Raw genomic sequence first — 23,682 nt, 5'->3', positions numbered from 1 at the left:
TAACAATATGTACATTTTTATTCAACACCTAGAGCGGTTGAAACTGATGTGTGTGGATTGAGGCGTTCATAGCTTTAATGGCAGCCAGACGTCGCTGTAACAGAAAAACACCGTAAACAAGTGTTTACAAAGAATTACATGCCTGGCCCACATTCACTCCTTGCCACATGAGGACCACATAAACACTACGGTGACCAGACGTCCTCTTTTACCCGGACATGTCCTCTTTTTTAGACTTAAAAAAACGTCCGGCGGAATTTCACAAACGTCCGGCATTTTGTTTTTCTAGAGCTTACATAGAACTTCGAGAAGTTTCCTTCACAAACTAGTCCCGCCCTCCCCTACTCCGATTGGTTCGCTTGAGTGAGAAGGGGGCGTGGTGAAGCAGCCTAAAATCTTCTGATTGGACGGTCTGACTGTAGAGCTACCGTTATTGGTCGATAACCTTCTCTGTAAACATTTAATTGGTCAGTCTGCACGTCAGTAGTCCTTGTTTACGTCAGGCAAAGCTCATGCCCAAACGTAAGCACTTATAGAATTTTGTACACAAGATTCTATAAGTGGACTTAGTGATGGATAATAAAACATGAAAGATATAGGCCCTTTAACTATTTAATTGTGTAGTTTCATGAACACTTGTGAACACAAAAAATAATTCCAATAATGTAAAATGTAAACCAACTGATTTTATCCAGGTTTTTAGGGGTCACCTGACCTGCAGGTGAGTTGATTGTTGATTAAAGCCCCCTCCCTTGCTCCGTGAATATGGTTTGGGTCAAACGTGAACAAGGACACGTTCTCTTCAGATTGTAATCAAATATATCGCCATTAATTTACCACTTCTGAGTTAGTTCGGGGGTTTAAGACCTGTGGAAGAGCATAAACAGTGTTTGTGAGAGTCTCTGGCCCTGAGTTTCCTGAAGACGCGAGGGGAAAAGGGTGGAATGAGTGGAGGAGTCCGTGTTGTTCATCGACATGGCGGAGAAGATATACGACATTAAAGGAGCTCTAAACACAGGGAACCAGTTCTCGGAGGATCCAGTAAGTTGCTGAACGGCTTTACTGAGGGTGAACTTTGTGAAGGTGAAGCTCGGAGCCGTATTAAATTTTCTTCTGAAAAAGGAGAACGTTGGTTTACTCCTGGGCCGAGTCTCAAATCGCACCCTACTTCCGCTGTAGTGTATACTTCATAAATCATGAAGAAAACATGATTTCAGTGTTCGTAACGTTTATGAAGTGTCCAAAAGATACATTCAGGATTCAGCCATAGCCTTCTGTTCACACTATTAAACAGGCCATGCACTGTTTGGTGTAAATTATTCATGCTTTTGTGACTTGTTTGTAGTGCACCACGTAAGGAGTCGGGTGCCAATTAAGATTCAGCCCTAGACTTTGCGAATTAGTTCAAAATGGCGGTTTAATGTGACGTAACCGATGGCTGTATCTCAAATGAGCCCTCGCTCCCTGTATAGTGCACAGAGTGAGCTCAGGAACACTGACTTATAAACCTAGACTGCGCACTTTATTTCCAGCTTGGAGTAGCTAAGTCTCTGGTTGGTGTTTTGTTAAAGTTCTTGGCCGTTTTTTTGGTTTCAGGGGCAAGTGTTTGTATTGATATCAAGCGCCCTATGTAGGGAATAGGGAGTTTAGTAAGACTCACCCAAGAGATATTTTTTAATAGTGTTCAGATTAATTTTTTTATAAACCTATCTTTTAAACCTATGTTCACCTTAGCTTTTAGTTTAAAAGCAAACCCCACTTATATTTTATAAAGTGTGTGATTGGTGTATAAAGTCATTTAGAGTATTTTGAGGTGAAATTCAGAAAATCAGGTTAATCATGATTCCTGCAAAACACACTATCGCTGTGTTTGTTCATTCATCAAAGTATTAATATAAATAATAATCATAAAACATAAGTTTAAAACATCAAATGGGAATACAAGGTTTTGTTCCAACAGTGACGACTAACACACTCTATATGTATAAGACTCCACTTGCCAAGCTGTCTGTGCTTGCACTGTGGACTCGTTCCTGTCTTTTCCCTCCTCCAGGAGCTGGAGGCCATTAAAGCACGTGTGATGGAGATGGAGGAGGAGGCAGAGAAGCTGAGAGAGGTGCAGTACAGAGGAGAGAGACAGCAGCTCCTCTACAACCCTCAGGCAGGTGAGCTGATCAGCTGGATAACACCTGAGCCCTTCTGCTGGCCTCATCGCTGCCCAATGAGCCGTGCTCCGGCAGCAGCCTGCAGCACGCTCTCAGCTAAACACACTGCTGTCAGGAGAGAGAGAGAGAGACTGTCTTTTACTGGCAGACCTTAACCTTCATAGTGTCTCGGGTGGAGGTGGCCAGTGTGCTATTGTGATAAAGTAGAGTGTTTTGTGCATGTGCTGTGAGTTTGAGTACTTATTAGCTGCTGGAAAACTGCAGATGGTATAAAAATAGGTTTAGAACAGTTATGGAAAGTCTCTGCTAACCACAGACTACCTGCTGTCAGCAGAGTAACACGGTACATTCACGGTGAGGTTATTATTCACTTATCTTTTGCCAGGTTTTATGTTTTTCTTTTGATTTTCATTCTTAAATTTTTCTGGGTTTTTTTTATTGCGCTCTGGATGGAGTACCATCCAGTAATTTTACTGCATTTATAAATCAGATAAACCTTTTTTCTTTGCCGCTATTTGGTTTAGGTTCATTACCTAAACACACAGCTTATAGATTTGCATTGAACTATGTGCAAATGGCAGTATATCAGACTTTACATTTTGATGGATCCTCCTAAATACAGGGGTACACATGATTTAATGTATTATAGTGTTGTATTTTTAGCCACCCTCAGCTTCTGAGAGACGGGTGAGGAGTGTAATCATGTATTGACTGTATCTGCTGGCCCCTGTGTGCAGTTGCTGATGTCTGTCAAATTCAAATTAAACAGGGTTTGTGTGTGTTTTCCCAGGACTTTTCTACAGTATGACTCACGAGGAGAGAATAGATGCTGACAACAGATCTGTCTACGTGGGGAACGTAAGCCTTGTACCAGATTTTTCCTCTTCTACACCTCATAAGCTGTTACACTGCGTATCTGACTTTGAAAAGACTGAATGTAAAAACCTGATCACGCTGAAAGCCCAGCAGGTGTTTTGAGAGACGTTGGAGACACGTTGGAGCTGAATGTAGATCAGTTTGGTTTTCAAGGACTGTGTGCATCCCTAGAGGGTAAAGGCCTAGAAAGCAGAATAAAATGTTTTTATGCTGGAGCTGGTTGCTCCCTTTTAGTTTTATTTGTCCCACAGCATCAACTCCAATCAGAAACCAATTCCACAGAGAACAGCGTTCACACCAGCCCTGTATCCAGCGAGCGTTAGTCTCCTCGCATCTCACCAGCTTTTCTGTTTACGCAGTTTATTTGGACTACTAGAGCCAAACAGGTATTTGATTAGTTGATGATGATGCCAGATTATGCAGGTGATAGCATGGTGTTAGCCGGAGAGAGGTTCTGAATGTTACCATAAGACGGAGAAGACTGGAGACTTGGCCCTCTCTTCCAGATGTGTAAAGCTGTCCAGTGGTTTGTGTTAGCAGATGTTCGGAAAAGACGGGGTTCGTCGTCTTGTGTCTCAAGATGTACAGGAGTTGGACAATGAAAGTGAAACACCTGGTTTTAGACCACAGTAATTTATTAGTACGGTGAAGGGCCTCCTTTTGCGGCCGATACAGCGTCAGTTGGTCTTGGGAATGACGTACGCAAGTCCTGCACAGTGGTCAGAGGGATTTGAAGCCATTCTTCTTGCAGGATAGTGGCCAGGTCTCTACGTGATGCTGGTGGAGGAAAACGTTTCCTGACTCGCTCCTCCAAAACACCCCAAAGTGTCTCAATAATATTTAGATCTGGTGACTGTGCAGGCCATGGGAGATGTTCAACTTCACTTTCATGTTCATCAAACCAGTCTTTCACCAGTCTCGCTGTGTGTATTGGTGCATTGTCGTCCTGATACACGGCACCGCCTTCAGGACACAGTGTTTGAACCATTGGATGCACATGGTCTTACTGGTGCAATGTACAGTTAATGAAGATTGGACACCAGGCTGCTCCAATTTAGCCATGAATCCTCCCACACTACAATGACAGGGGTTTCACTTTCATTGTCTAACCCCTGTATGTGCTGCCTTGACTGTGTAAGACAGACAACTAGTTTTAAAGAGCATTTACCTTCTAGATAGGGTTCTAGTGCCTTAATGTACTGCGAAGGGTCATCAAGAGGTTCCTCACAGAAGGGACAGTGGTCAGTGAGGTTCGACTGTCTTGTTTGTCCCACATGACCTTACTGCAGTGAACTCTGTTTTGATTGGAACCAGGTGGATTATGGGACAACCGCCGACGAGTTGGAGATCCACTTTAACGGCTGCGGCCACGTGAACAGAGTCACCATCCTGTGCGACAAATTCACCGGTCATCCGAAAGGGTGAGGGCACTTACTTCACCCCCTCTACTTCAGCACAGTGACTGATTTATAAATCCACATTCTTCTCTGTTCCTCAGCTTTGCCTACATTGAGTTTTCTGATCGAGAGTCGGTGAGGACAGCCATGGCTCTAGACGAAACCTTATTTAGAGGACGGGTCATTAAGGTGAGAGAGGAGTCTTTTTAATAATTAGGAGGCTGCTGTTCAGCTCTGATTAATTATTGGATGATTGCTCTTATAACAGATACATTTTTGTAGGAACTTGTACCAAACCAAGGGCCACACAGACCCTTACACCCAGTGTCAGTTAGAAATACGTGAAGAAAACCTGCTTAAATGGCCCTCAAACGGCCGTTGTTTTACATGTGCTCTTCATAGCTGCCGACATCTGTGTCACATGATGACGAGCTCATTGCTTTCAAAGCATCTGTCCACGCATCTAAAGTGTCAGCTCTAATGAAAAATGCTGCTTACGTAAGGACAGGTGTCTCCCATGAGAGCGCTGAGCGTGCAGAATTAAATCAGGGGCTTCTGATGGCATTCTATAAATCCATACATATCTTTATCTTAATAGAAATACTGGAAATACTAGCATTGTGCATTTTGGTCACAGGTATCTCCCAAAAGGACCAACATGCCAGGCATCAGCAGCACAGACCGGGGCTTCCTGCGAGGCGGACGCTTCAGAGGACGAGTTTTCCGCGGCTCCAGGTTTAACAACGGCAGGTTTCGCGGATTTACCCGGTCAGTGCTTCACTGCTGCTCTTATTTTGCGTGTACTGTATATAGCTTCTGTGGCTTTGTATCACATCGGTTTAAGCAAAAGTCTGTTGGACAGATCTCAAACTGATAATAGACGTTTAAAAATGACCTTGTTTCTACCCTTCGTCCATTTGATCAACTCCACTGGCCATACAGGGGGCGCTCTGTAGTTCAGATGTTAGACTGTAGTCCGCCTGTTGCTCTGCGTACGTCGTAAGTCCTCTCACTGTTTTACGAAGGTCAGGGCGTGTTCGTGTAGAGAAATGCTCTGTGTTTACTATCTGTTCGTAAACGTTGTCAGATGGCTGTAGCAGTCAAAAGTGACAAAAATTGATCGGGTTACAGGTCGTCTGCTGTTCTGTCTGTGGCAGGTTAGCATTACCTTAATGGACCTCCATGAATATTCCACATTATTGTAGTTACTGACAGATATAAGTATGAATTAAAATGAAAATAGCAGCTTAATTTGCTTTAAAACTGACAATTTTATTAAATTGACGGAAAAACCCGAGCTCTCTACGGAAATTCTCGAACGCGACCGTGACGTCACTGGTGGACAACAGCCGAACAACGCCGCGGTAAAACACCGTTATGACTGACTGTTATGACAGTATCTAGCTAAATAACCAACATTATTCATGACAATAGCCTAGCAATAAGCTAAACTCAAATGTAGAGGTACCGTTATTCTTGTAAATGTGATCGAAGTCGAACTCGAATTCCTCCGACACTATAAACCTCCGTAATGCAGCTACGTAGCCGAGTATAATCTGAGCACCGAGTTTAGCGAGTCAAGCTAACGTTAACTAACACCAACTAAAACAGGCGAAGTGAGTGTCCTTACCCTGTTTACCTCCATGTTACAGAGGCTCTTGAACACCTTTCGTTGGTGTCCTTACATGCCCATATTGTTGGAAAAGCGCCAGTGAAATGAGCTACAGATAACGGAGTGAGCGGATGGTCCTTTCCAAAGTGCCCGTTTAAAGTGGACAAATTTAGTCCATTTTCTGGATATTTTGGGATCTTTGGGCCATTTGTTCACAGATGTCCCACTGTACATTGAATGATTGCAGCCAAAAACAACACACCTTTTCGTCATTTTGCATTAAATTAAGTGCAGCTTCTAGAGTGTTGTCCACCATCTACGTCACAGGCAAGACGCCTATTAGAGTTTCCCAACACCGTTGGGGGGGGGCAACGGTCTTTTAAACCTTATTCCTTCAATTAGTAAGAAATAACATGTTTTCTGACTCTCAATAAACACAAGTTAGGAACTCAACCACTGTATTTATTTGTGACACATTCATAGAGCTGCTGCTGAGCCTTTAACATAGAAGTTGTTTCAGCTGTTTGCCTTTTGATCAAGGCTTGAATACTGTTTACATATCAGTTTTAAGAGCAAGGATAGAAAATGTCATGTAGAAAAATAATTTGCACAGGTTTTGGAGCGTAGAACCACACTCTTTACCAGTGAGATTAAAAATGCATCTGCTACGTGTTGCTCCTGTGAAAATAGACTTGCTGACCTTTTTCAGGGGAGGTGGAAGACCCCAGCCGTGGTGTGTTCCTTACTGACAGAAAGAAGAGTTTGTTTTTTTGTTTGTTTTTATTTTATTTCTTTTCTTGTTTGTTCATTTCTTTCCTTTTTCGTGTTCACCTCGGCACTTCTAGGTGCTACTGAGCATCACAGCGCTTCCCTGGATGGGTCTCTCTCAAACACAAACGGCCATGGTACGGTTAAGTACATATTTTGGGTCTAGCTTCCTCTTTTGTTGGACGTCAAGCCTGAACGTATATCAATGCAGAAGACTTGGTTTACACGAATGGACTGTTGCCATTTTATTTGTATTTTTATTGATCTACTTTCTTTAAACTTGACTGGTCTGTTGGAGGCTGGCTTTGCCTCTGAATTTCAGTGTTTAGTTTCATTTTGTATTCTCTCTGGTTATTGTTTAATGTAAATAAGTGAATGAATCTGATGAAGAAAAATAAATAAATGAACTTTTCTTTTGGCTGTATTGAGTCAATATTTTTAATGTATTCATTGAAAAGATTGTTATATACAAGCATATACACACAGGACACGATGCAGCGAGGGACACGGAAGCTGCTGTATTTACAATAAAGTAGGAATCACTTTAGGAAGCTTGCACCATCATCGCTGACACCATGCTGTCAAAGGCCCTAGAAGAAGAATGAAAACAGCAAAGTTAGAGAATGAATCTGTACTTGGGCGCCTGTGGTTGTTTTGCTACTGTGCTTATTGGATAAATCAAGGCATGCAAAAGACATGATGGGTCAGGGGGCTCACAAAATACATTCAGTGATTAATTAAAGGCTCATTTGCATTTTGCATCTTCATTACTGGTTAGGGCTGGTATTATTTTTGGTAGAGAATCATTCTCAGCACGGAAGCCTGTGCTAGCATTCCTATCAGTGGGGGAAGAGGGTTGCATTGACAATGGGCAGCACTTTGAACACATTTTATAAATGGTCAGAAGCTTGTAAATAACTCATGAAAGAATAAAGTTACGTTAAAACCAAGCACACCATTGTTTTTCTTGTGAAATTCCCAATAAGTTTGATGTGTCACATGACCCTCTTCCCATTGGGGGAAAAAAAAAAAGTTAGATCCAAAATGGCCGACTTCAAAATGGCCGCCATGGTCACTACCCATCTTGAAAAGTTTCCCCCCTCCCATATACTAATTTGCCACAAACAGGAAGTTAATATCACCAACCATTACCACTTTATTAAGGTGTATCCATATAAATAGTCCACCCTGTACAACGCGCTCCTGTACGGTGAGTGGACTGGACAAAGTGAATAGTTGTGAAGATTCACAGCAGGTCTTACTTTGACTGAATCGGATCTCCAGGGTTGTAGAAGGGATTGCACATGACGTCTGTGAAGGAGTTGTGCAGTTTTCTGAACATCTGCGGTGAGACACTGACCGGTTAGATGCGACTGATCCAGGATTACTCAGCACTATTTCAAGGAGTAAGTTTGGGGAGGTAAACTTACACTTCGTATCTCGTTGTCTCTCAGCGACGTGTTGGACGAGTCTACGACAATCACAAACTTGACTTTGGAGTTTGTCACGTAACCGTATCTGTTTCAGTTAAGGACACTGCCTGCCTTTTCTCGTCTAACACAACAGCAGTGGCCGACGGACGTGAACAAATCCACCGTATGCCTTCAGGAGTCCCTGCGCCCCTGAGGTCCCGGAATAGTCTGACATTAGACTTGCTGGGGTCTCGGGAGTTGTTTAAAAGAAGGCTTAACATACATTTATATGCCTACAACTAGCCTTTGTTGTTGTGTTGATATTGTTTTGTTCTGATTTTAATTTATACACGTGTATTTTATAGAAATATTTTTCCTTTTTTTCTATTTATTTGGAAAAGTGCAAAATAAGTGTTCACTGATACAGTTAAAGTTGGAGATATTTATGCTTTACATTAGCATTTTTGGGAAAATGTGTAAATCCTTAAGTAAAAACAGCTCTAATGTGATTCCAGTGACAATCAGCCGAAAGATGACAATAGATTTTAAAGGCTACAGGGTTCTTCATTTGAAGGATACACTCTGTAGTCCTCTGTTGGATACAGCAGACCCAAATACAGCTCTCTTTGCTCAGACATGGCTTTTCCCACTGTCGAGATCTTCTCCTCCACCACATCCAGAGAGGTGTGCACTGTGTAGTGGAACTTCAGCTCGCTCTGCGTGGGGACGCTCCGTATGTACAGAGGATAATTCTGTCGAGGGAGCGTCGCAGAAACACAACGTTAACAGTAAACATAGTTACACCATACTCTGCTCAAGTTCAGGTTCTTAAAGGGAATGTTATGGGCTTATGAACCGAAAACCTAAAGCACACACCGGTTGTTAACCTGGTTAGGAATTCTCAGCCAAACAATTTAAATGCTACAGTGCAGGGATGGGGAATTTTATCTGGAAAGGGGCGCTTTTAACCCATTCAGGCCAGAGCACATCTGATTTCCCTCCTTTAATTAGTTGATCTCAGTAAAACAACTGATCATGTGACCTCCTGTTGTGTTGGAACAAAATAAAATTAAAATGTCCTGACAGCAACCCTATGGTAATATGTTGCCGAGCCAAATAAAAGTGTTATACACTAATACCCTACATTCACTGCCACCCTGTACCTGTTCAATCTGCTCTTCAATGGTCTGGACCCCCTCAGAGCAGGTGTGGCGTGGTGGTGGATCATTCTCAGCGCTGCAGTGACACTGACGTGGTGGTGGTGTGTTAGTGTGTGTTGTGCTGGTGTAGAGTGGATCAGACACAGCAGTGCTGCTGGAGTTTTTAAACCCCTCTGAGAACAGTCCACCGACCGAAAACATCCAGCCGACAGCGTCCTGTGTCACTGATGAAGGACTAGAGGACGGCCGACACACACTGTGCAGCGACAGATGAGCTACTGTCTCTGACTCTACATCTACAAGGTGGACCAACGAGGGAGGAGTGTCTCACAGAGTGGACAGAGAGTGGACACAGGGTTTAAAAACTCCAGCAGCACTGCTGTGTCTGATCCACTCTACACCAGCACAACACACACTAACACACCACCACCACGTCAGTGTCACTGCAGCGCTGAGAATGATCCACCACCACATCACACCTGCTCTGTGAAAAGGGGTAAAAAATGAACCTGGTATCGATACCAAATCATATCGTTAAACCTCTAAAAGCTGTGATATTGTTAGCGTTGGATTGTTGTAATCAGTTCCAAACAAAGCCGATAAAACACAACACAACTGAGCTCCTCAGGGCAGAGAACAGCATAGTACACCATAATAAACGGCAATGATGCAAGAAAAGCCGAATTACCAAATACATTTCATTAACTTCCGAATCTAGGAGGTATTTGCTGAGCCCCTGCTCAGTTTTAACGCCATTAATCTCCATAATAAACCCCGTGACCTCAAACACCGTTGAGAGGTGTATCTTATAAAATGTCCCCCATCGGCTAAACTCAAGCTTTCAACCAGAAACAAAGGTAAAAACAAGATATTTCTGTATTTACCTCCTTCGCTATCACCGCTACACACACCGCCATCTTTAGACAGTGACGTCCTCCACAAAGCCCGCCTATTGTGACGTAGCAGTGACGTGTACGACTTTTTTTCTTCCCTTTTCTAGCTCTTTCTTTCTCGCTTTTATCTGCTTTATTATTTTTAGCCGACACGAACTACTAATTCTGCTTCTGTGTTGAAAAGCAGAGACTATAATATGTAGCTATTTAAGCCTCTAGTAGTGAACAAGCAGCTTTTGACGAAGTCCTTAACCGTTGCTGAATTCCAAATGCCTCCCTACGCACTACCTTATGTAAATTTAACCCATCCTAGTCTCATCATTGGCGCTGGAGGGAATCCTTTTGCGGGCGGTTTCAACCCATGGAGAAATCAAAGTCTACTCATGTACTCTAAAGTACTCAGCAAGCGTTGGCTGGAAGTGTAGTTATCATTTAATTACACACGTAGTGCACTATGTAGGGAGAAGGGAGCAGTTTGGGATACAGCCGTTGACTCACACGCATAGGGTGCTGCTGTGTGCACTTCCTCAAAGTGAGAGAGGCATGTGACGTGCAGCTGAAAGTGGAAATGTAATGAAATGATATGGAAATGAAGGGGATTATATATACGTTCGTTCTTTATTGGGTTTGGTGCTTGCTTCCAGCCACTGATAGCCGCGATGTTTCGACTCCAAACATCATCATCATGCTCATGGACGATGTAAGTCTTCACTTAAATAGTCACTTCTTCTTTCTCTGCATCCTTGTTTTAAAAAGTATTTAAACTTTTGACAAGTTCATTTACAGCAGTTGCTTCTGTTTTAGTTCAGACCCATGCTGCGAAATTGACTTCATTTAATTCACACTTTTGAACACATTGATTTATTTCACTTTTAAAGAAGTTGTTTTATTTATTTATTTTGCAACTCCCTTGTAGCTGTAGACAGGCATTCAAATGTTTATTTCCCTTATGAATTGCGACTAAATGCGAGTTAGTTTAGTAAAAACATTTTTCCTGTCTTAAAAAATGAAATCATATATTTAGATTTAGTAGCGTGACCAGAGGTGAAAAAGAGGACACTTCTGGGGGGGGGCTCTCGCTGCCGTTGTATACTTAGCTAAACCTATGTGTCCTTTTAGGTCCTTTACACCTCTATTTGCTACAGAACATATGGGGAATTCTTTTTAAATTCATCCGAGAACTTATATTTACGTTCCGGCATAGCTGCTCGAGATGAGGGTGGGTACATGAGCTTTGCCTGAGGTAAACAAGGACTACTGACGTGCAGACTGACCAATTAAATGTTTACAGAGAAGGTTATCGACCAATAACGGTAGCTCTACAGTCAGACCGTCCAATCAGAAGATTTTAGGCTACTTCACCACGCCCCCTTCTCACTCAAGCGAACCAATCGGAGTAGGGGAGGGCGGGACTAGTTTGTGAACGAAACTTCTCGAAGTTCTATGTAAGCTCTAGAAAAACAAAATGCCGGACGTTTTTTTAAAGTCTAAAAAAGAGGACATGTCCGGGTAAAAGAGGACGTCTGGTCACCCTAGATTTAGTGATCTCTCTAAATGATTTACTTAACATTTTGAATTATTCAACGTAGTCCTTATTGATTTGCAGAGTTTAATATGGTAGAAAACTAGTGTGTCCAGACGTCTTCTTTTGCCCGGACATGTCCTCTTTTTTAGACTTAAAAAAAAACGTCCGGGCAGAACTTCACAAATGCTGTTCTTTTCCACCATCCCAGATCTGGTCACCCTAAGAAAACCATCAAGAATAAAGAGTGTAATAACTGTAGTACTCAGCACATAAACAGAAATTGTGCCTAACGACAGGGGTGTGTTCTGTGTAGAGGATTTCTACTTTGTTTGGCTATGGGGGTGTTCCACGAAGCGGGATTTCTCGGTTAGTCAACTAACTTAAGCTCAAAGTTGAGAATTGTCCAGTAGGAATCTCCATCATCTCGGTTCTTATTGGAGAAGCTTGACTTTGGACTTGAGTTATCTGTGTAAACTGAGAAATCGTAATTTGTGGAACACCCCCCAGGGGTATACCCTCATTTGCATATTTAGTATGATTTTTTTAAGTTTGATATTTTTTTTTATTCAGATGGGATGGGGTGATCTGGGGGTGTTTGGTCAGCCCTCTAAAGAGACCCAAAACCTGGACATGATGGCTGCTCAGGGGATGCTTTTCCCCAACTTCTACACTGCAAACCCACTCTGTTCTCCATGTACGTGTCTGCACTGATGTTCTATACATACGCTATCCACTCTATATTCACCATATAAGACCCTTCTAATTAGACAACTCGTTTGCATCCATTACTGACACGGGTGTTGAATAGAAAAGCAATAGATAAACACTGCCATATTGAATGGGACACTCGGAAGCAGCTGCACATGAGCTTTGGCCCCAATGCCAAGTGTGGCCTAGAGGGGTGTAAAACTTGGAGCAGTGGAATTGTGTTCTCTGTGATGGAGCTTGATCCACTACCTTTAGGAATTAATTAGAGTGGTGTATATAATCCAGAACTAATCATCCAACACCAGTACCTGATCTCATTAATGCCACCATTAAATCATTAGTATGGTGGTATGTATATTTTTATTCGGTAAAGGACAGTAGCTGTTGCAGTATCTTAGAAGCATTTTCAGCATTAGTCTGACATTGGGGAGAGATTTCGATTTAAAATTACATTGTCTGGAAAGCGTCCTCCAGCCCTGGCCTTGGTCAGTTAAACACACACACACACTCCTATGTGAGAACCGCAGGCATTGAGTGGCAAGAAGATAGAGCTCATTATGCTAATGTGTGTAATACTCACACTACTGATATATGCAAATTATACATAATTTGGGAATCTGAACAAATGTGTTATGCAGAAAACGTACTGTTAGACCCTTCTCACTTCTAATTAATATTTAAGCAAATAAGGCTTAATCGATAGTTAATCTGGAAGAGTGCGATGGAGGCCCTGGAGGAAGGCTCTGCACCTGGTGGTTTGTATTAACGCCGTCGAGACGGTATTAGAGAAACTTCCTCAGAAGCTTAATTAGAATTTTAATCACGGAGCAGATAGGGCGAGGGTCTTCTCATCACAGAGCACAGTGTAAGATCCCCTGCCTCCACCCCCCTCCCTCCAATCTCGCTCTGTCTTCCTCTCTGGAACGAAAGGCTTATTTGCAGCTGATTTTGTAAATTTAACCCAACTCAGATTTGCTCTTGAGGAAGGTTTTTGCCTTTCCATTAGATATTCAAAGTCCTATTTCACAAGGACTGTCAGGTCTCTGTAGTAATATGTTTCCTTCATGCATCAGATGCTTTCCGTGATGAGTAGCACATTCCATGTCCTTGCATTTGCCTCATTTTCTCTGAGTGTTATGGTTTTCTGTGGCTTAGAAGTGAAATGGCTCTGAAATGTCCTTGTTCCCTTGGTCCTTCAATCCCCCTGTTCCCAGTTCCTCACATTTCTCTGTCCCTGCTTTTCCCCAGCCAGAGCCGCGCTGCTAACTGGGAGACTTCCGATTCGGAATGGATTCTACACCACTAACGCACATGCCAGGAATGGTAAGATCTATCATAGCTCTACTGTTACCTTTATCTTTTACCATCAATGGCTTTCAAAATGTTTAGCCTTACTATAACATAAAACAGGCGGCAGGTAGGTGTCGCAGTCGCACAGCTCCAGGGTCCTGGAGGTTGTGGGTTCGAGTCCCAGTTTGGGTGACTGTCTGTGAGGAGTGTGGTGTGTTCTCCCTGTGTTTGCGTGGGTTTCCTCCAGGTGACTGTCTGTGAGGAGTGTGGTGTGTTCTCCCTGTGTTTGCGTGGGTTTCCTCCGGGTGACTGTCTGTGAGGAGTGTGGTGTGTTCTCCCTGTGTCTGCGTGGGTTTCCTCCGGGTGACTGTCTGTGAGGAGTGTGGTGTGTTCTCCCTGTGTCTGCGTGGGTTTCCTCTGGGTGACTGTCTGTGAGGAGTGTGGTGTGTTCTCCCTGTGTCTGCGTGGGTTTCCTCCGGGTGATTGTCTGTGAGGAGACACACCGCGACCCTGAATTGGATAAGCGGTTACAGATAATAATGAATGAATGAATAATATAAAACAAGTGTCTCTTGTACAGCTTACACACCGCAGGAGATAGTGGGAGGAATTTCTAAAGAAGAGATCCTGTTGCCTCAGATGCTGAAGAAAAAAGGCTACGTCAACAAGATCATCGGTAAATGGTGGGCTACAAGCTGCAGCTTAAATAAATGTTCACTCACAGTGGTGATGTTGTAGTGATGGTGGCGGCGATGGCGGTCTTCTAATGTCCCACCCCTTAAACACCCACACAGGCACCTGGGGCACAGAGAGCAGTACCTACCCCTGGAGCATGGCTTCGATCAGTGGTTTGGATCTCCCAACTGTCACTTCGGACCCTACAACGATACAGGCCGTCCCAACATCCCCGTCTACATCAACTCCAAGATGATAGGAAGGTATGATCTACACCTGTGTGTCCCAGTCTTGGTCCTGGACCCCTGCATTGCCATTACATTTTTCTGAGTTGTCAGAGCCACGAAAACACAATCATTGCTTCTTACACGCTGTGGGAGCTTGATTAGTTTTATCAGTGGACTCTGTGTGATGTAATTTGCAGGATTTGATTGGCCAATTGGTTCAGCATAAAGTATCTGTAATTTCCTCAAGATTTCCCATAGATGGCACAGTTTGAAAGCTATAAGCTCTGAGTTCAGTCAATTACAGGAAACCATTCACTTCATGGTTAGAACTGTCAGACTGTAAAGTCTACACACACACACACACACACACACACACACACACTGCACACTGCACATTCATACTGGATTAAAATCATGCTGCTCTTATTACTGTTGTTCTGTAAAAAACATTCTAAATTTATACTGGTTTATATTCCTCAGTTACTACACATTACACTTAATGCTGTCAGACTGTAAACACTACACACACACACACACACACACACACACTGCAGACTCATACAGGATTAAAATGACTCCATGGGGGTTGGTATGATATTATTAAATCTACACACACTGCAGATTTCTTCTGGATTAAATTCACAAATCTCTCAAATGACAATAAACATCCTACCACTCCAAAATGATCATCACGACATGTAGAGGTTTTACACTTTGTAGCAAATCACAGATATTCATTCATTCATTATCTGTAACCCTTATCCAGTTCAGGGTCGCGGTGGGTCCAGAGCCTACCTGGAATCATTGGGCGCAAGGTGTGATTACACCCTGGAGGGGGCGCCAGTCCTTCACAGGGCAACACACACACTCACACACTCACACCTACGGACACTTTTGAGTCACCAATCCACCTACCAACGTGTGTTTTTGGACTGTGGGAGGAAACCGGAGCACCCGAAGGAAACCCACGCAGACACAGGGAGAACACACCACACTCCTCACAGACAGTCACCCAGAGGAAACCCACGCAGACACAGGGAGAACACACCACACTCCTCACAGACAGTCACCCGGAGGAAACCCACGCAGACACAGAGAGAACACACCACACTCCTCACAGACAGTCACCTGGAGGAAACCCACGCAGACACAGAGAGAACACACCACACTCCTCACAGACAGTCACCTGGAGGAAACCCACGCAGACACAGGGAGAACACACCACACTCCTCACAGACAGTCACCCGGAGGAAACCCACGTAGACACAGGGAGAACACACCACACTCCTCACAGACAGTCACCCGGAGGAAACCCATGCAGACACAGGGAGAACACACCACACTCCTCACAGACAGTCACCTGGAGGAAACCCACGCAGACACAGGGAGAACACACCACACTCCTCAAATCACAGATATGACACGAATAAATATTTGTTCAATAGCTGGACGTCCTGGCTTCGTGAAAAAAGCCTCAAACAAATGCATTTAAATGATTTGAATGAGTCAAGGCGAGAGAAAACGATGGCATCAATGTTCAGGACACAGGTGTAAAACTGAAACTGTGTCTGCAGGTTAAAGGGAGAGTCGTTGGACTTTCGTAACTAATATAAAACATCTCACTCTCAAGCAAGAGAGTCATCAACGGAGGGAATAAAGATTGTAAAACTCTTTTATGACGGAGTGGTGCTAAAGATGTTGGTTGTTCCAGCTCTGTTCAGTGTCTAATTGCTAAGAGTAATTACTGTCTCATTTATGATGAGGGGCTGAATGTCAGGTGAAGGACAAGTGCCAGTGTTTCAACAGAAAACGTGGACTGTTTTTTTTACTCCATAATAGATAAATGAAAGAAAGACAATGATAATAATAAATAAAAATGGTCCATGACAAGGTTTCATCCTGCAAAGCTTGTCTGTCTGAGAAAGAGGGGTCCTGCTTGATGGTTTTTTGTCTCCTTTTTATTAGTGATGTCCATGCCTTGAAAACTTCAAGCCTCCCTCCTCTGGGGAATATATATGTGGTTAATTCAGATATTTGAATTTGAATATGGGCGACACGATGGTGCAGCAGGTAGTGTCTCTGTCACAGCTCCAGGGTCCTGGAGGTTGTGGGTTCGAGTCCCGCTCCGGGTGACTGTCTGAGGAGTGTGGTGTGTTCTCCCTGTGTCTGCGTGGGTGTCCTCCGGGTGACTGTCTGTGAGGAGTGTGGTGTGTTCTCCCTGTGTCTGCGTGGGTGTCCTCTGGGTGACTGTCTGTGAGGAGTGCGGTGTGTTCTCTCTGTGTCTGTGTGGGTGTCCTCCGGGTGACTCTCTGTGCGGAGTGTGGTGTGTTCTCCCTGTGTCTGCGTGGGTTTCCTCTGGGTGACTGTCTGTGAGAAGTGTGAAGTGTGGACCTCCCACGGTCCAAAAACACGGACCCACCGCGATCCTGAACTGGATAAGGGCTACAGATAATGAATGAATGAATAATTTGAATATGTTTGTGGTGTGTATCACAAAGCCAGAATCTATTAAAGCTAAGAAAAATCGGTCCGTTCTGTGTCTGTGAACATTCTCTATCAGTGTGGAATAGCAGATCTTCCTGGGTAAAACAGCTTCAGTCCCATTAGGGCTTTATACAAGAGTCTAATGGTAGCACTGACATCTGTAAATATGTACTGGGATTCAGTAACCTCTATTTTTTCTCCTAACTGTCTGGACCGAGCTGGCAGCTCCCTCTCTGAATTAATCAGATTTAGCTTTGTTTTTTGTAAACTCCTGTTTATACCAGCTGTGTTTGGGTCTCCAATTTTCTGTCTGTTTGTTCTCCCAAAACAACCGTATGTTCATTCAGGGTCATTGGCTCCAGCAAGTGTGCCACTTTTGTGCTTAGCAGTGGATTTAATGAGTGTGGCGTACCTGAGCTCGGCCAGACGAGCTCTCATACACACACACACACACACACCCTGGAGACGACAGGTTGTGTGTGTGGTGTGTTGGGACACCTGGAACAGCCGGAGCATGCGAGCCGGCGAAGCAGCAACACGCTTCAGCTCATAACACACCTCGACTCTACTGAGACTCGCTGTGTGTGCCTCACTAAATTCATTCTTAATCACTCTTCGGAACCACACACTCTTCAGACTGGGGCTGGAAACATAAAAAAGAGTGATGAAATATGCTGCATTTTAAGATACGCTCGTGTACACCGCGTTGGACTCGATACACTCTGCGTACTCTTACTTCCCTGTAGATCATGTGCTATGTATACTAGGCTATATTCTATACGCAGTGGACTTCATATTGATCAGCCATAACATTAAAAACACCTGCCTGATATTGTGTAGGGTCCAATACCGCTGCCATAACAGCAATGACACATCGACGCATGGACATCGCAAGGTGCTCTGTGGTATCTGTGAGCCTTCGAGTTCTGTAAGTGAGGTGGGGCCTCCATGGATTGAATAAACATCCCACAAACGTTCAGTAGAACTGAGATCGGGGAACTTTGGAGGTCAAGTCAAAACCTTGTTCTCTTGCCATGTTCCTTAAATGGTTCCTGAACACATCTGGGAGTGTGGAACGGCAGGTTATCATGCTGAAAAAGGCCATCGCCATTGTTTCAATGCAACAGTGCTTAGGCAGGTGGTATAGTAACTCACAATGTTCCAGGCTAACATTGCCCGGGGCTTCACGTTGCCTCTGCCCGCTTGTTTTCTTCTCGTACTTCTCTTTCTCAGGTGAGCAACGCACACTACAGAAGCTGATTGGAGACTGATTTCTCCTGAAAGTCACAATCTTCCCTGTGTGCTTTTCAGATATTATGAGGAATTTGAGATCAATGTGAAAACGGGGGAATCAAACCTGACCCAGATTTATTTGAAGGTGAGTTTAACCGATCACAGATTCCCACATCATAGATTCATCCAAAAGCATAAACATAATTATTTCGTTTTGGAACAGTTGTGGAAACTAAAGGAAACTGCGATATTCATCGTCGCCGCTAGAAAGAGCACTGTGCTCAACTTTGGATTGAATTTTGAGGTTTTATTCATCTATTTTTGTATTAAAGCTCAGCTGTGTCCAGACTATATCCTGGTACTCTGCTACTGTGTGTAGTGTGATGCTCTCAGGAGATTCACCCTGAAAGTTTTCTGAGATTGAAACTCTGTGTTATAATAGCAGATGATATTGCCTCTCGTTTCTGGTTCCAGGAAAGTTTGAGCTTCATCCGGCAGCAGACTCTGGCACAGAACCCTTTCTTCCTCTACTGGGCTCCGGATGCCACGCACGCTCCGGTCTACGCCTCCGAACACTTCCTGGGAAAGAGCCAGCGAGGACGGTAAGATCAGAACGACTTGTGAAGCATACACTGTGTTTACAAGAGCTGGATTGGTCTAATCTCAAAAAGCCAGTTCAGTCAATTACTGGCCTTCATCACGAATCATTTGAAATTATTTAGTGGCTTGCCGTAACTTCAGTTTGGGCCCTGAATGTTAATAAGCACTCAGAAGATGTTTCTGCTAGCTCATCTATGGGATTTGCAATAGTATGTTAGCAACTTAGAAGCTATATTCTATACAATACATTGTACAATATGTAATGATAACGAACACACGCCGATCTGAATTCAACTAACTGAATTCTCACCTCAAGTCACTGTTTTTGAGGAGATTGGTGTGTTCTCCCTGTGTCTGCGTGGGTTTCCTCCGGGTGACTGTCTGTGAGGAGTGTGGTGTGTTCTCCCTGTGTCTGCGTGGGTTTCCTCCGGGTGACTGTCTGTGAGGAGTGTGGTGTGTCCTCCCTGTGTCTGCGTGGGTTTCCTCTGGGTGACTGTCTGTGAGGAGTGTGGTGTGTTCTCTCTGTGTCTGCGTGGGTTTCCTCCGGGTGACTGTCTGTGAGGAGTGTGGTGTGTTCTCCCTGTGTCTGCGTGGGTTTCCTCCGGGTGACTGTCGGTGAGGAGTGTGGTGTGTTCTCCCTGTGTCTGCGTGGGTTTCCTCCGGGTGACTGTCTGTGAGGAGTGTGGTGTGTCCTCCCTGTGTCTGCGTGGGTTTCCTCTGGGTGACTGTCTGTGAGGAGTGTGGTGTGTTCTCTCTGTGTCTGCGTGGGTTTCCTCCGGGTGACTGTCTGTGAGGAGTGTGGTGTGTTCTCCCTGTGTCTGCGTGGGTTTCCTCCGGGTGACTGTCGGTGAGGAGTGTGGTGTGTTCTCTCTGTGTCTGCGTGGGTTTCCTCCGGGTGACTGTCTGTGAGGAGTGTGGTGTGTTCTCCCTGTGTCTGCGTGAATTTCCTCCGGGTGACTGTCTGTGAGGAGCGTGGTGTGTTCTCCCTGTGTCTGCGTGGATTTCCTCCGGGTGACTGTCTGTGAGGAGTGTGGTGTGTTCTCTCTGTGTCTGCGAGGGTTTCCTCCGGGTGACTGTCTGTGAGGAGTGTGGTGTGTTCTCTCTGTGTCTGCGAGGGTTTCCTCCGGGTGACTGTCTGTGAGGAGTGTGGTGTGTTCTCCCTGTGTCTGCGTGGGTTTCCTCCGGGTGACTGTCTGTGAGGAGTGTGGTGTGTTCTCCCTGTGTCTGCGTGGGTTTCCACTGGGTGCTCCGGTTTCCTCCCATAATCCAAAAACCCATATCGGTAGATGGCTTGGTTGGGTTACACTGCCTACAGGTGTGAGTGACTGGGTGAACGTGTGATGAACTGGGTGAGTGTGTGATGCCCTGTGATGGACTGGAGCCCTGTCCGATGTGAGTTCCTGCCTTGAACCCAATAGTTCCAGATAGGCTCCAAAGGATGAAGACATTAAGGAATATGAATCCGAAGTGAATGAATGAATGAATGAATGATATTAAATTTGAAACACTGTATTGTCTGGTTATGATTAATTCTTAAAGCTGACCTCTTCGACAGGTGTGAAAGAAGGTAGCTGTCCTCCGGATTCGAGTCCTACATCAGTCATTCGGATGTAATTTCATACATAACAAAATCAGACGCAGGAGAGGAACTCAGGAAGTATTTGGTAATTAAGTGAACACCCCTGTTTTCCAATGCAAATTACAGTTTAATTAAATGTTGATTTTTGGCAGCCCTGTGGTTGGGCTGAGGGGAAGGACTGCACAACTGGTGTGTGTGTGTGTGTGTCTTTAGTATTCCTCACACTGAGTCAGACCTCACTAAGCAGGCGTTTCTTCAGAATGCCAAATGAGGTTTGTGTTGACAGAGGAGTGGTTCAGGCCCCAGAGATATTTTCTGCAGAAAGAAGGATCATGCTTATAGCACTTAGAGCTATCTCACACCTCTCTGAGGATCTCTCTATTTCAGGGCCAATTCCTCCATTTATTTCAAGAAGGATCTTCATTTACAGCGATGTGTGTGTCATGTTATACATGTCATATTACCCACACTGCATAGGGTCAGTGTTTACACTGAAATAAACACAGATTACAGACTGTGTGAGTGATTGTGGCCATCAGAGATCTTCATTTTCACAGGTCTGTAGTTATTAGAGCTCTGTATAGTGTGTGTATGTGTGTGTGTATTGACTGAGAGAACTGTACGGCATGAAAATATCATTCACAAATGAGTCGTACTTCAGGGGTGATTCATCTCAAGGCTAAAACGCTAAAACACTAAGTAACCAGTCACTGTCTATGGCTTAAAATGTCTAGAGCATTTTGTTATAACTATGTGAAAGGACAAATTATGCTATTTTACAGTATAATCATTATTTTTAAAACAGCAGATTCATGGATAAGCTTTTATTGTTAAAAATGGATGGAAATACACTACACAGCAACAATTTTAGCACCAAATCTATCTCGGTTTATTGACTGCATTTAGGTTGAGCTGACAGTGATAGCCTTTTGTGTGTGTGTGTGTGTGTGTGTGTGTGATGCTGTGTCCTGTAGCTATGGTGATGCTGTGATGGAGCTGGACTACAGCGTGGGGCAGATTTTGTCCTTCCTGATCAAACTGGGCATCGATAAAAACACATTTGTGTTCTTCACTTCTGACAACGGTGCTGCAGTGATGTCTGGACCACAGCAAAGTGAGGAAACCTTTAAACTAAACCAGGACCTAATGTAAACCCAGGTTTTAAATGGGATTTAGACCTGTTTTGTGTTCCATGTCGTTCCAAGGTGGCAGTAATGGTCCGTTTTTGTGCGGGAAGGAGACAACGTTTGAAGGAGGGATGAGGGAGCCTGCTATCGCCTGGTGGCCTGGGCGAATCCCTGCAGGAACGGTACGAATCTCCGTCAATGAAGCTTTCTCTGTAGCTGGACTGAATAATACGCCTGGGGTTTAAAGAGTGAGGAATTCAACTGGGGAACAATAAACAGACACTTGGTTTTGAAGGGTTTAGAGCAGTGGTTCTCACACTTTTTCTATCTTCCCCTACCTCAGACGAAGGGGAATTTCCGTGCCCCAAAAAATGGTAATACAATATTTGCTGAGTCCAAGCCCCATTCCCAAAACATCAGATAGGTATAAGCTGATTCCTGTGTAGACAAGACAGTAAAATACTGCATTAGTAGTGATGTGGAACAGTATTTGATTAACATTAACGTTAGAGAGTGAGGCTGTGTCCCAAACAACGCACTATAGAACTTTACATACTACAGTTTGGGACGAGGCCAGAGAGTAACGTTAACTTGCTGCTTGTTTAAAGCGCTTTCTCACGACCTGAACACAGCTGATATTATTCATTCATTCATTCATTATCTGTAACCCTTATACAGTTCAAGGTCGCGGTGGGTCCAGAGCCTACCTGGAATCATTGGGCGCAAGGCGGGAATACACCCTGGAGGGGGCGCCAGTCCTTCACAGGGCCAGCTGATATTAACGTTTGCTAACTCTCAGATCCTCCTCTGTTTCCCTAACAGTTATAAACAAGCCGCTTTTATTTCCTCCGGGTGACTGTCTGTGAGGAGTGTGGTGTGTTTTCCCTGTGTCTGCGTTGGTTTCCTCCGGGTGACTGTCTCTGAGGAGTGTGGTGTGTTCTCCCTGTGTCTGCGTGGGTTTCCTCCAGGTGACTGTCTGTGAGGAGTGTGGTGTGTTCTACCTGTGTCTGTGTGGGTTTCCTCCGGGTGACTGTCTGTGAGGAGTGTGGTGTGTTCTCTCTGTGTCTGCATGGGTTTCCTCCGGGTGACTGTCTGTGAGGAGTGTGATGTGTTTTCCCTGTGTCTGCGTTGGTTTCCTCCGGGTGACTGTCTGTGAGGAGTGTGGTGTGTTCTCTCTGTGTCCACGTGGGTTTCCTCCGGGTGCTCTGGTTTCCTCCCACGGTCCAAAAACACACGTTGGTAGGTGGATTGGTGACTCAAAAGTGTCCGTAGGTGTGAGTGTGTGTTGCCCTGTGAAGGACTGGCGCCCCCTCCAGGGTGTATTCCCGCCTTCCCGCGACCCTGAACTGGATGAGGGTTACAGATAATGAATGGAAAGTTTGCAAATAAAAGTATGTTTTGGTTCCAGGCAAGCTACATTAAGCCTTATAGGGAAAAAAATGCATGTTCGTTCAGTTTCCTTGCAGCACACCTGCAATACCTACACGCACCACTAGGTGGGCGCTCTCCACACTTTGAGAAACGCTGGTTTAGAGAGTCTCCAGTCAAGTTTCAAGTAGCATGTTTAATTTATTTTGGGATGGTATTCTTCATGTGTTGGTAGTTAAAGGACTGTATGTGATAATAGATGTTTATTAAAGACAAAACCGAATGCACGAATTGTGGCATTGTTTAAGGGGATCACCGCTAACGTGTACCTTTCCTGTGATCTTCGAACGCCTCTCTCCTGGCCGCTGGCGGCGGAATGATTAACCGAGTTGAGCGCAGTTGTGAATGCGTTTGGTGAAAGTCAGTAATCCCCTCCACAGCCTCTTAATTGTTTTTGACTGTTTGAATCAGTGTTAATGGCCTCATCAGGTATTGTAATTCAATCCTGCCTCTCAGAGGACGCTCTGGAAGACTGGAGCCTACCTCTCTGACAAGAAAGGCAGGGCATTTGTCATCCGCTTGC

The 23,682-nt window shown here is 44.4% G+C and overlaps 3 protein-coding genes across 7 annotated transcripts in view; 2 read left to right on the top strand and 1 right to left on the bottom strand.

Annotated features, from left to right (window-relative positions):
- Positions 1–734: 734 nt before the first annotated feature.
- On the top strand, positions 735–7,238 carry LOC136676668 (polyadenylate-binding protein 2-B-like). Of its 3 annotated transcripts, XM_066653822.1 has the most exons (8): positions 735–1,041; positions 2,054–2,165; positions 2,956–3,023; positions 4,356–4,462; positions 4,540–4,627; positions 5,076–5,206; positions 6,760–6,783; positions 6,896–7,238. In XM_066653822.1, exons 1-8 carry the CDS (start codon positions 976–978, stop codon positions 6,903–6,905), a joined length of 606 nt encoding a protein of 201 aa, XP_066509919.1. In that variant the 5' UTR covers positions 735–975; the 3' UTR covers positions 6,906–7,238. The 3 variants fall into 3 exon arrangements, with proteins under 3 accessions (XP_066509919.1, XP_066509918.1, XP_066509920.1); XM_066653821.1 differs by having other exon boundaries at positions 736–1,041; positions 6,760–7,238; XM_066653823.1 differs by lacking the exon at positions 6,760–6,783 and having other exon boundaries at positions 737–1,041.
- LOC136676670 (trafficking protein particle complex subunit 2-like protein) lies at positions 7,231–10,555 on the bottom strand. Of its 2 annotated transcripts, none has more exons than XM_066653825.1 (5): positions 10,275–10,555; positions 8,810–8,982; positions 8,249–8,336; positions 8,081–8,160; positions 7,231–7,408 (listed from the first exon to the last, which is right to left on the bottom strand). In XM_066653825.1, the coding sequence occupies exons 1-5, from the start codon at positions 10,305–10,307 to the stop codon at positions 7,363–7,365; spliced, it is 420 nt and encodes a 139-aa protein (XP_066509922.1). In that variant the 5' UTR covers positions 10,308–10,555; the 3' UTR covers positions 7,231–7,362. The 2 variants fall into 2 exon arrangements, with proteins under 2 accessions (XP_066509922.1, XP_066509921.1); XM_066653824.1 differs by lacking the exon at positions 10,275–10,555 and adding an exon at positions 10,079–10,268.
- A 279-nt stretch (positions 10,556–10,834) lies between these two features.
- LOC136676958 (N-acetylgalactosamine-6-sulfatase-like) overlaps positions 10,835–23,682 on the top strand; it is a 37,461-nt gene continuing 24,613 nt past the window's right edge. The window contains exons 1-9 of one of the 2 annotated variants that reach the window (XM_066654275.1): positions 10,835–10,983; positions 12,379–12,502; positions 13,765–13,839; positions 14,387–14,489; positions 14,601–14,744; positions 18,504–18,570; positions 18,900–19,027; positions 21,579–21,718; positions 21,810–21,913. In XM_066654275.1, coding sequence (XP_066510372.1) covers positions 10,867–10,983; positions 12,379–12,502; positions 13,765–13,839; positions 14,387–14,489; positions 14,601–14,744; positions 18,504–18,570; positions 18,900–19,027; positions 21,579–21,718; positions 21,810–21,913 — 1,002 coding nt within the window. In that variant the 5' untranslated portion in view covers positions 10,835–10,866. Of the gene's footprint in view, positions 10,984–12,378; positions 12,503–13,764; positions 13,840–14,386; positions 14,490–14,600; positions 14,745–18,503; positions 18,571–18,899; positions 19,028–21,578; positions 21,719–21,809; positions 21,914–23,682 lie in introns of those variants that run through there. The other variant, XM_066654276.1, reaches the window with a different exon arrangement.

The sequence above is a fragment of the Hoplias malabaricus genome, chromosome X2, assembly GCF_029633855.1.
Source record: "Hoplias malabaricus isolate fHopMal1 chromosome X2, fHopMal1.hap1, whole genome shotgun sequence".
NCBI classification, from domain to species: domain Eukaryota; kingdom Metazoa; phylum Chordata; class Actinopteri; order Characiformes; family Erythrinidae; genus Hoplias; species Hoplias malabaricus.
The sequence above is the reverse complement of the archived record's forward strand: the minus strand, read 5'-3'. Positions and strand labels throughout refer to the sequence as shown.

Excerpts from the sequence above, each read along its gene's own strand:
- LOC136676668 (XM_066653821.1), top strand. The coding sequence starts at position 976 with ATGGCGGAGAAGATATACGACATTAAAGGAGCTCTAAACACAGGGAAC. Across the intron at positions 1,042-2,053 it reads ACCAGTTCTCGGAGGATCCA|GAGCTGGAGGCCATTAAAGC; the intron begins GTAAGTTGCTGA and ends TCCCTCCTCCAG. Across the intron at positions 2,166-2,955 it reads CCTCTACAACCCTCAGGCAG|GACTTTTCTACAGTATGACT; the intron begins GTGAGCTGATCA and ends GTGTTTTCCCAG.
- LOC136676670 (XM_066653824.1), bottom strand. The coding sequence starts at position 10,156 with ATGGAGATTAATGGCGTTAAAACTGAGCAGGGGCTCAGCAAATACCTC. Across the intron at positions 8,983-10,078 it reads AAGTTAATGAAATGTATTTG|AATTATCCTCTGTACATACG; the intron begins GTAATTCGGCTT and ends CTCCCTCGACAG. Across the intron at positions 8,337-8,809 it reads CCAACAGAGGACTACAGAGT|ATACGGTTACGTGACAAACT; the intron begins GTATCCTTCAAA and ends TAACTGAAACAG.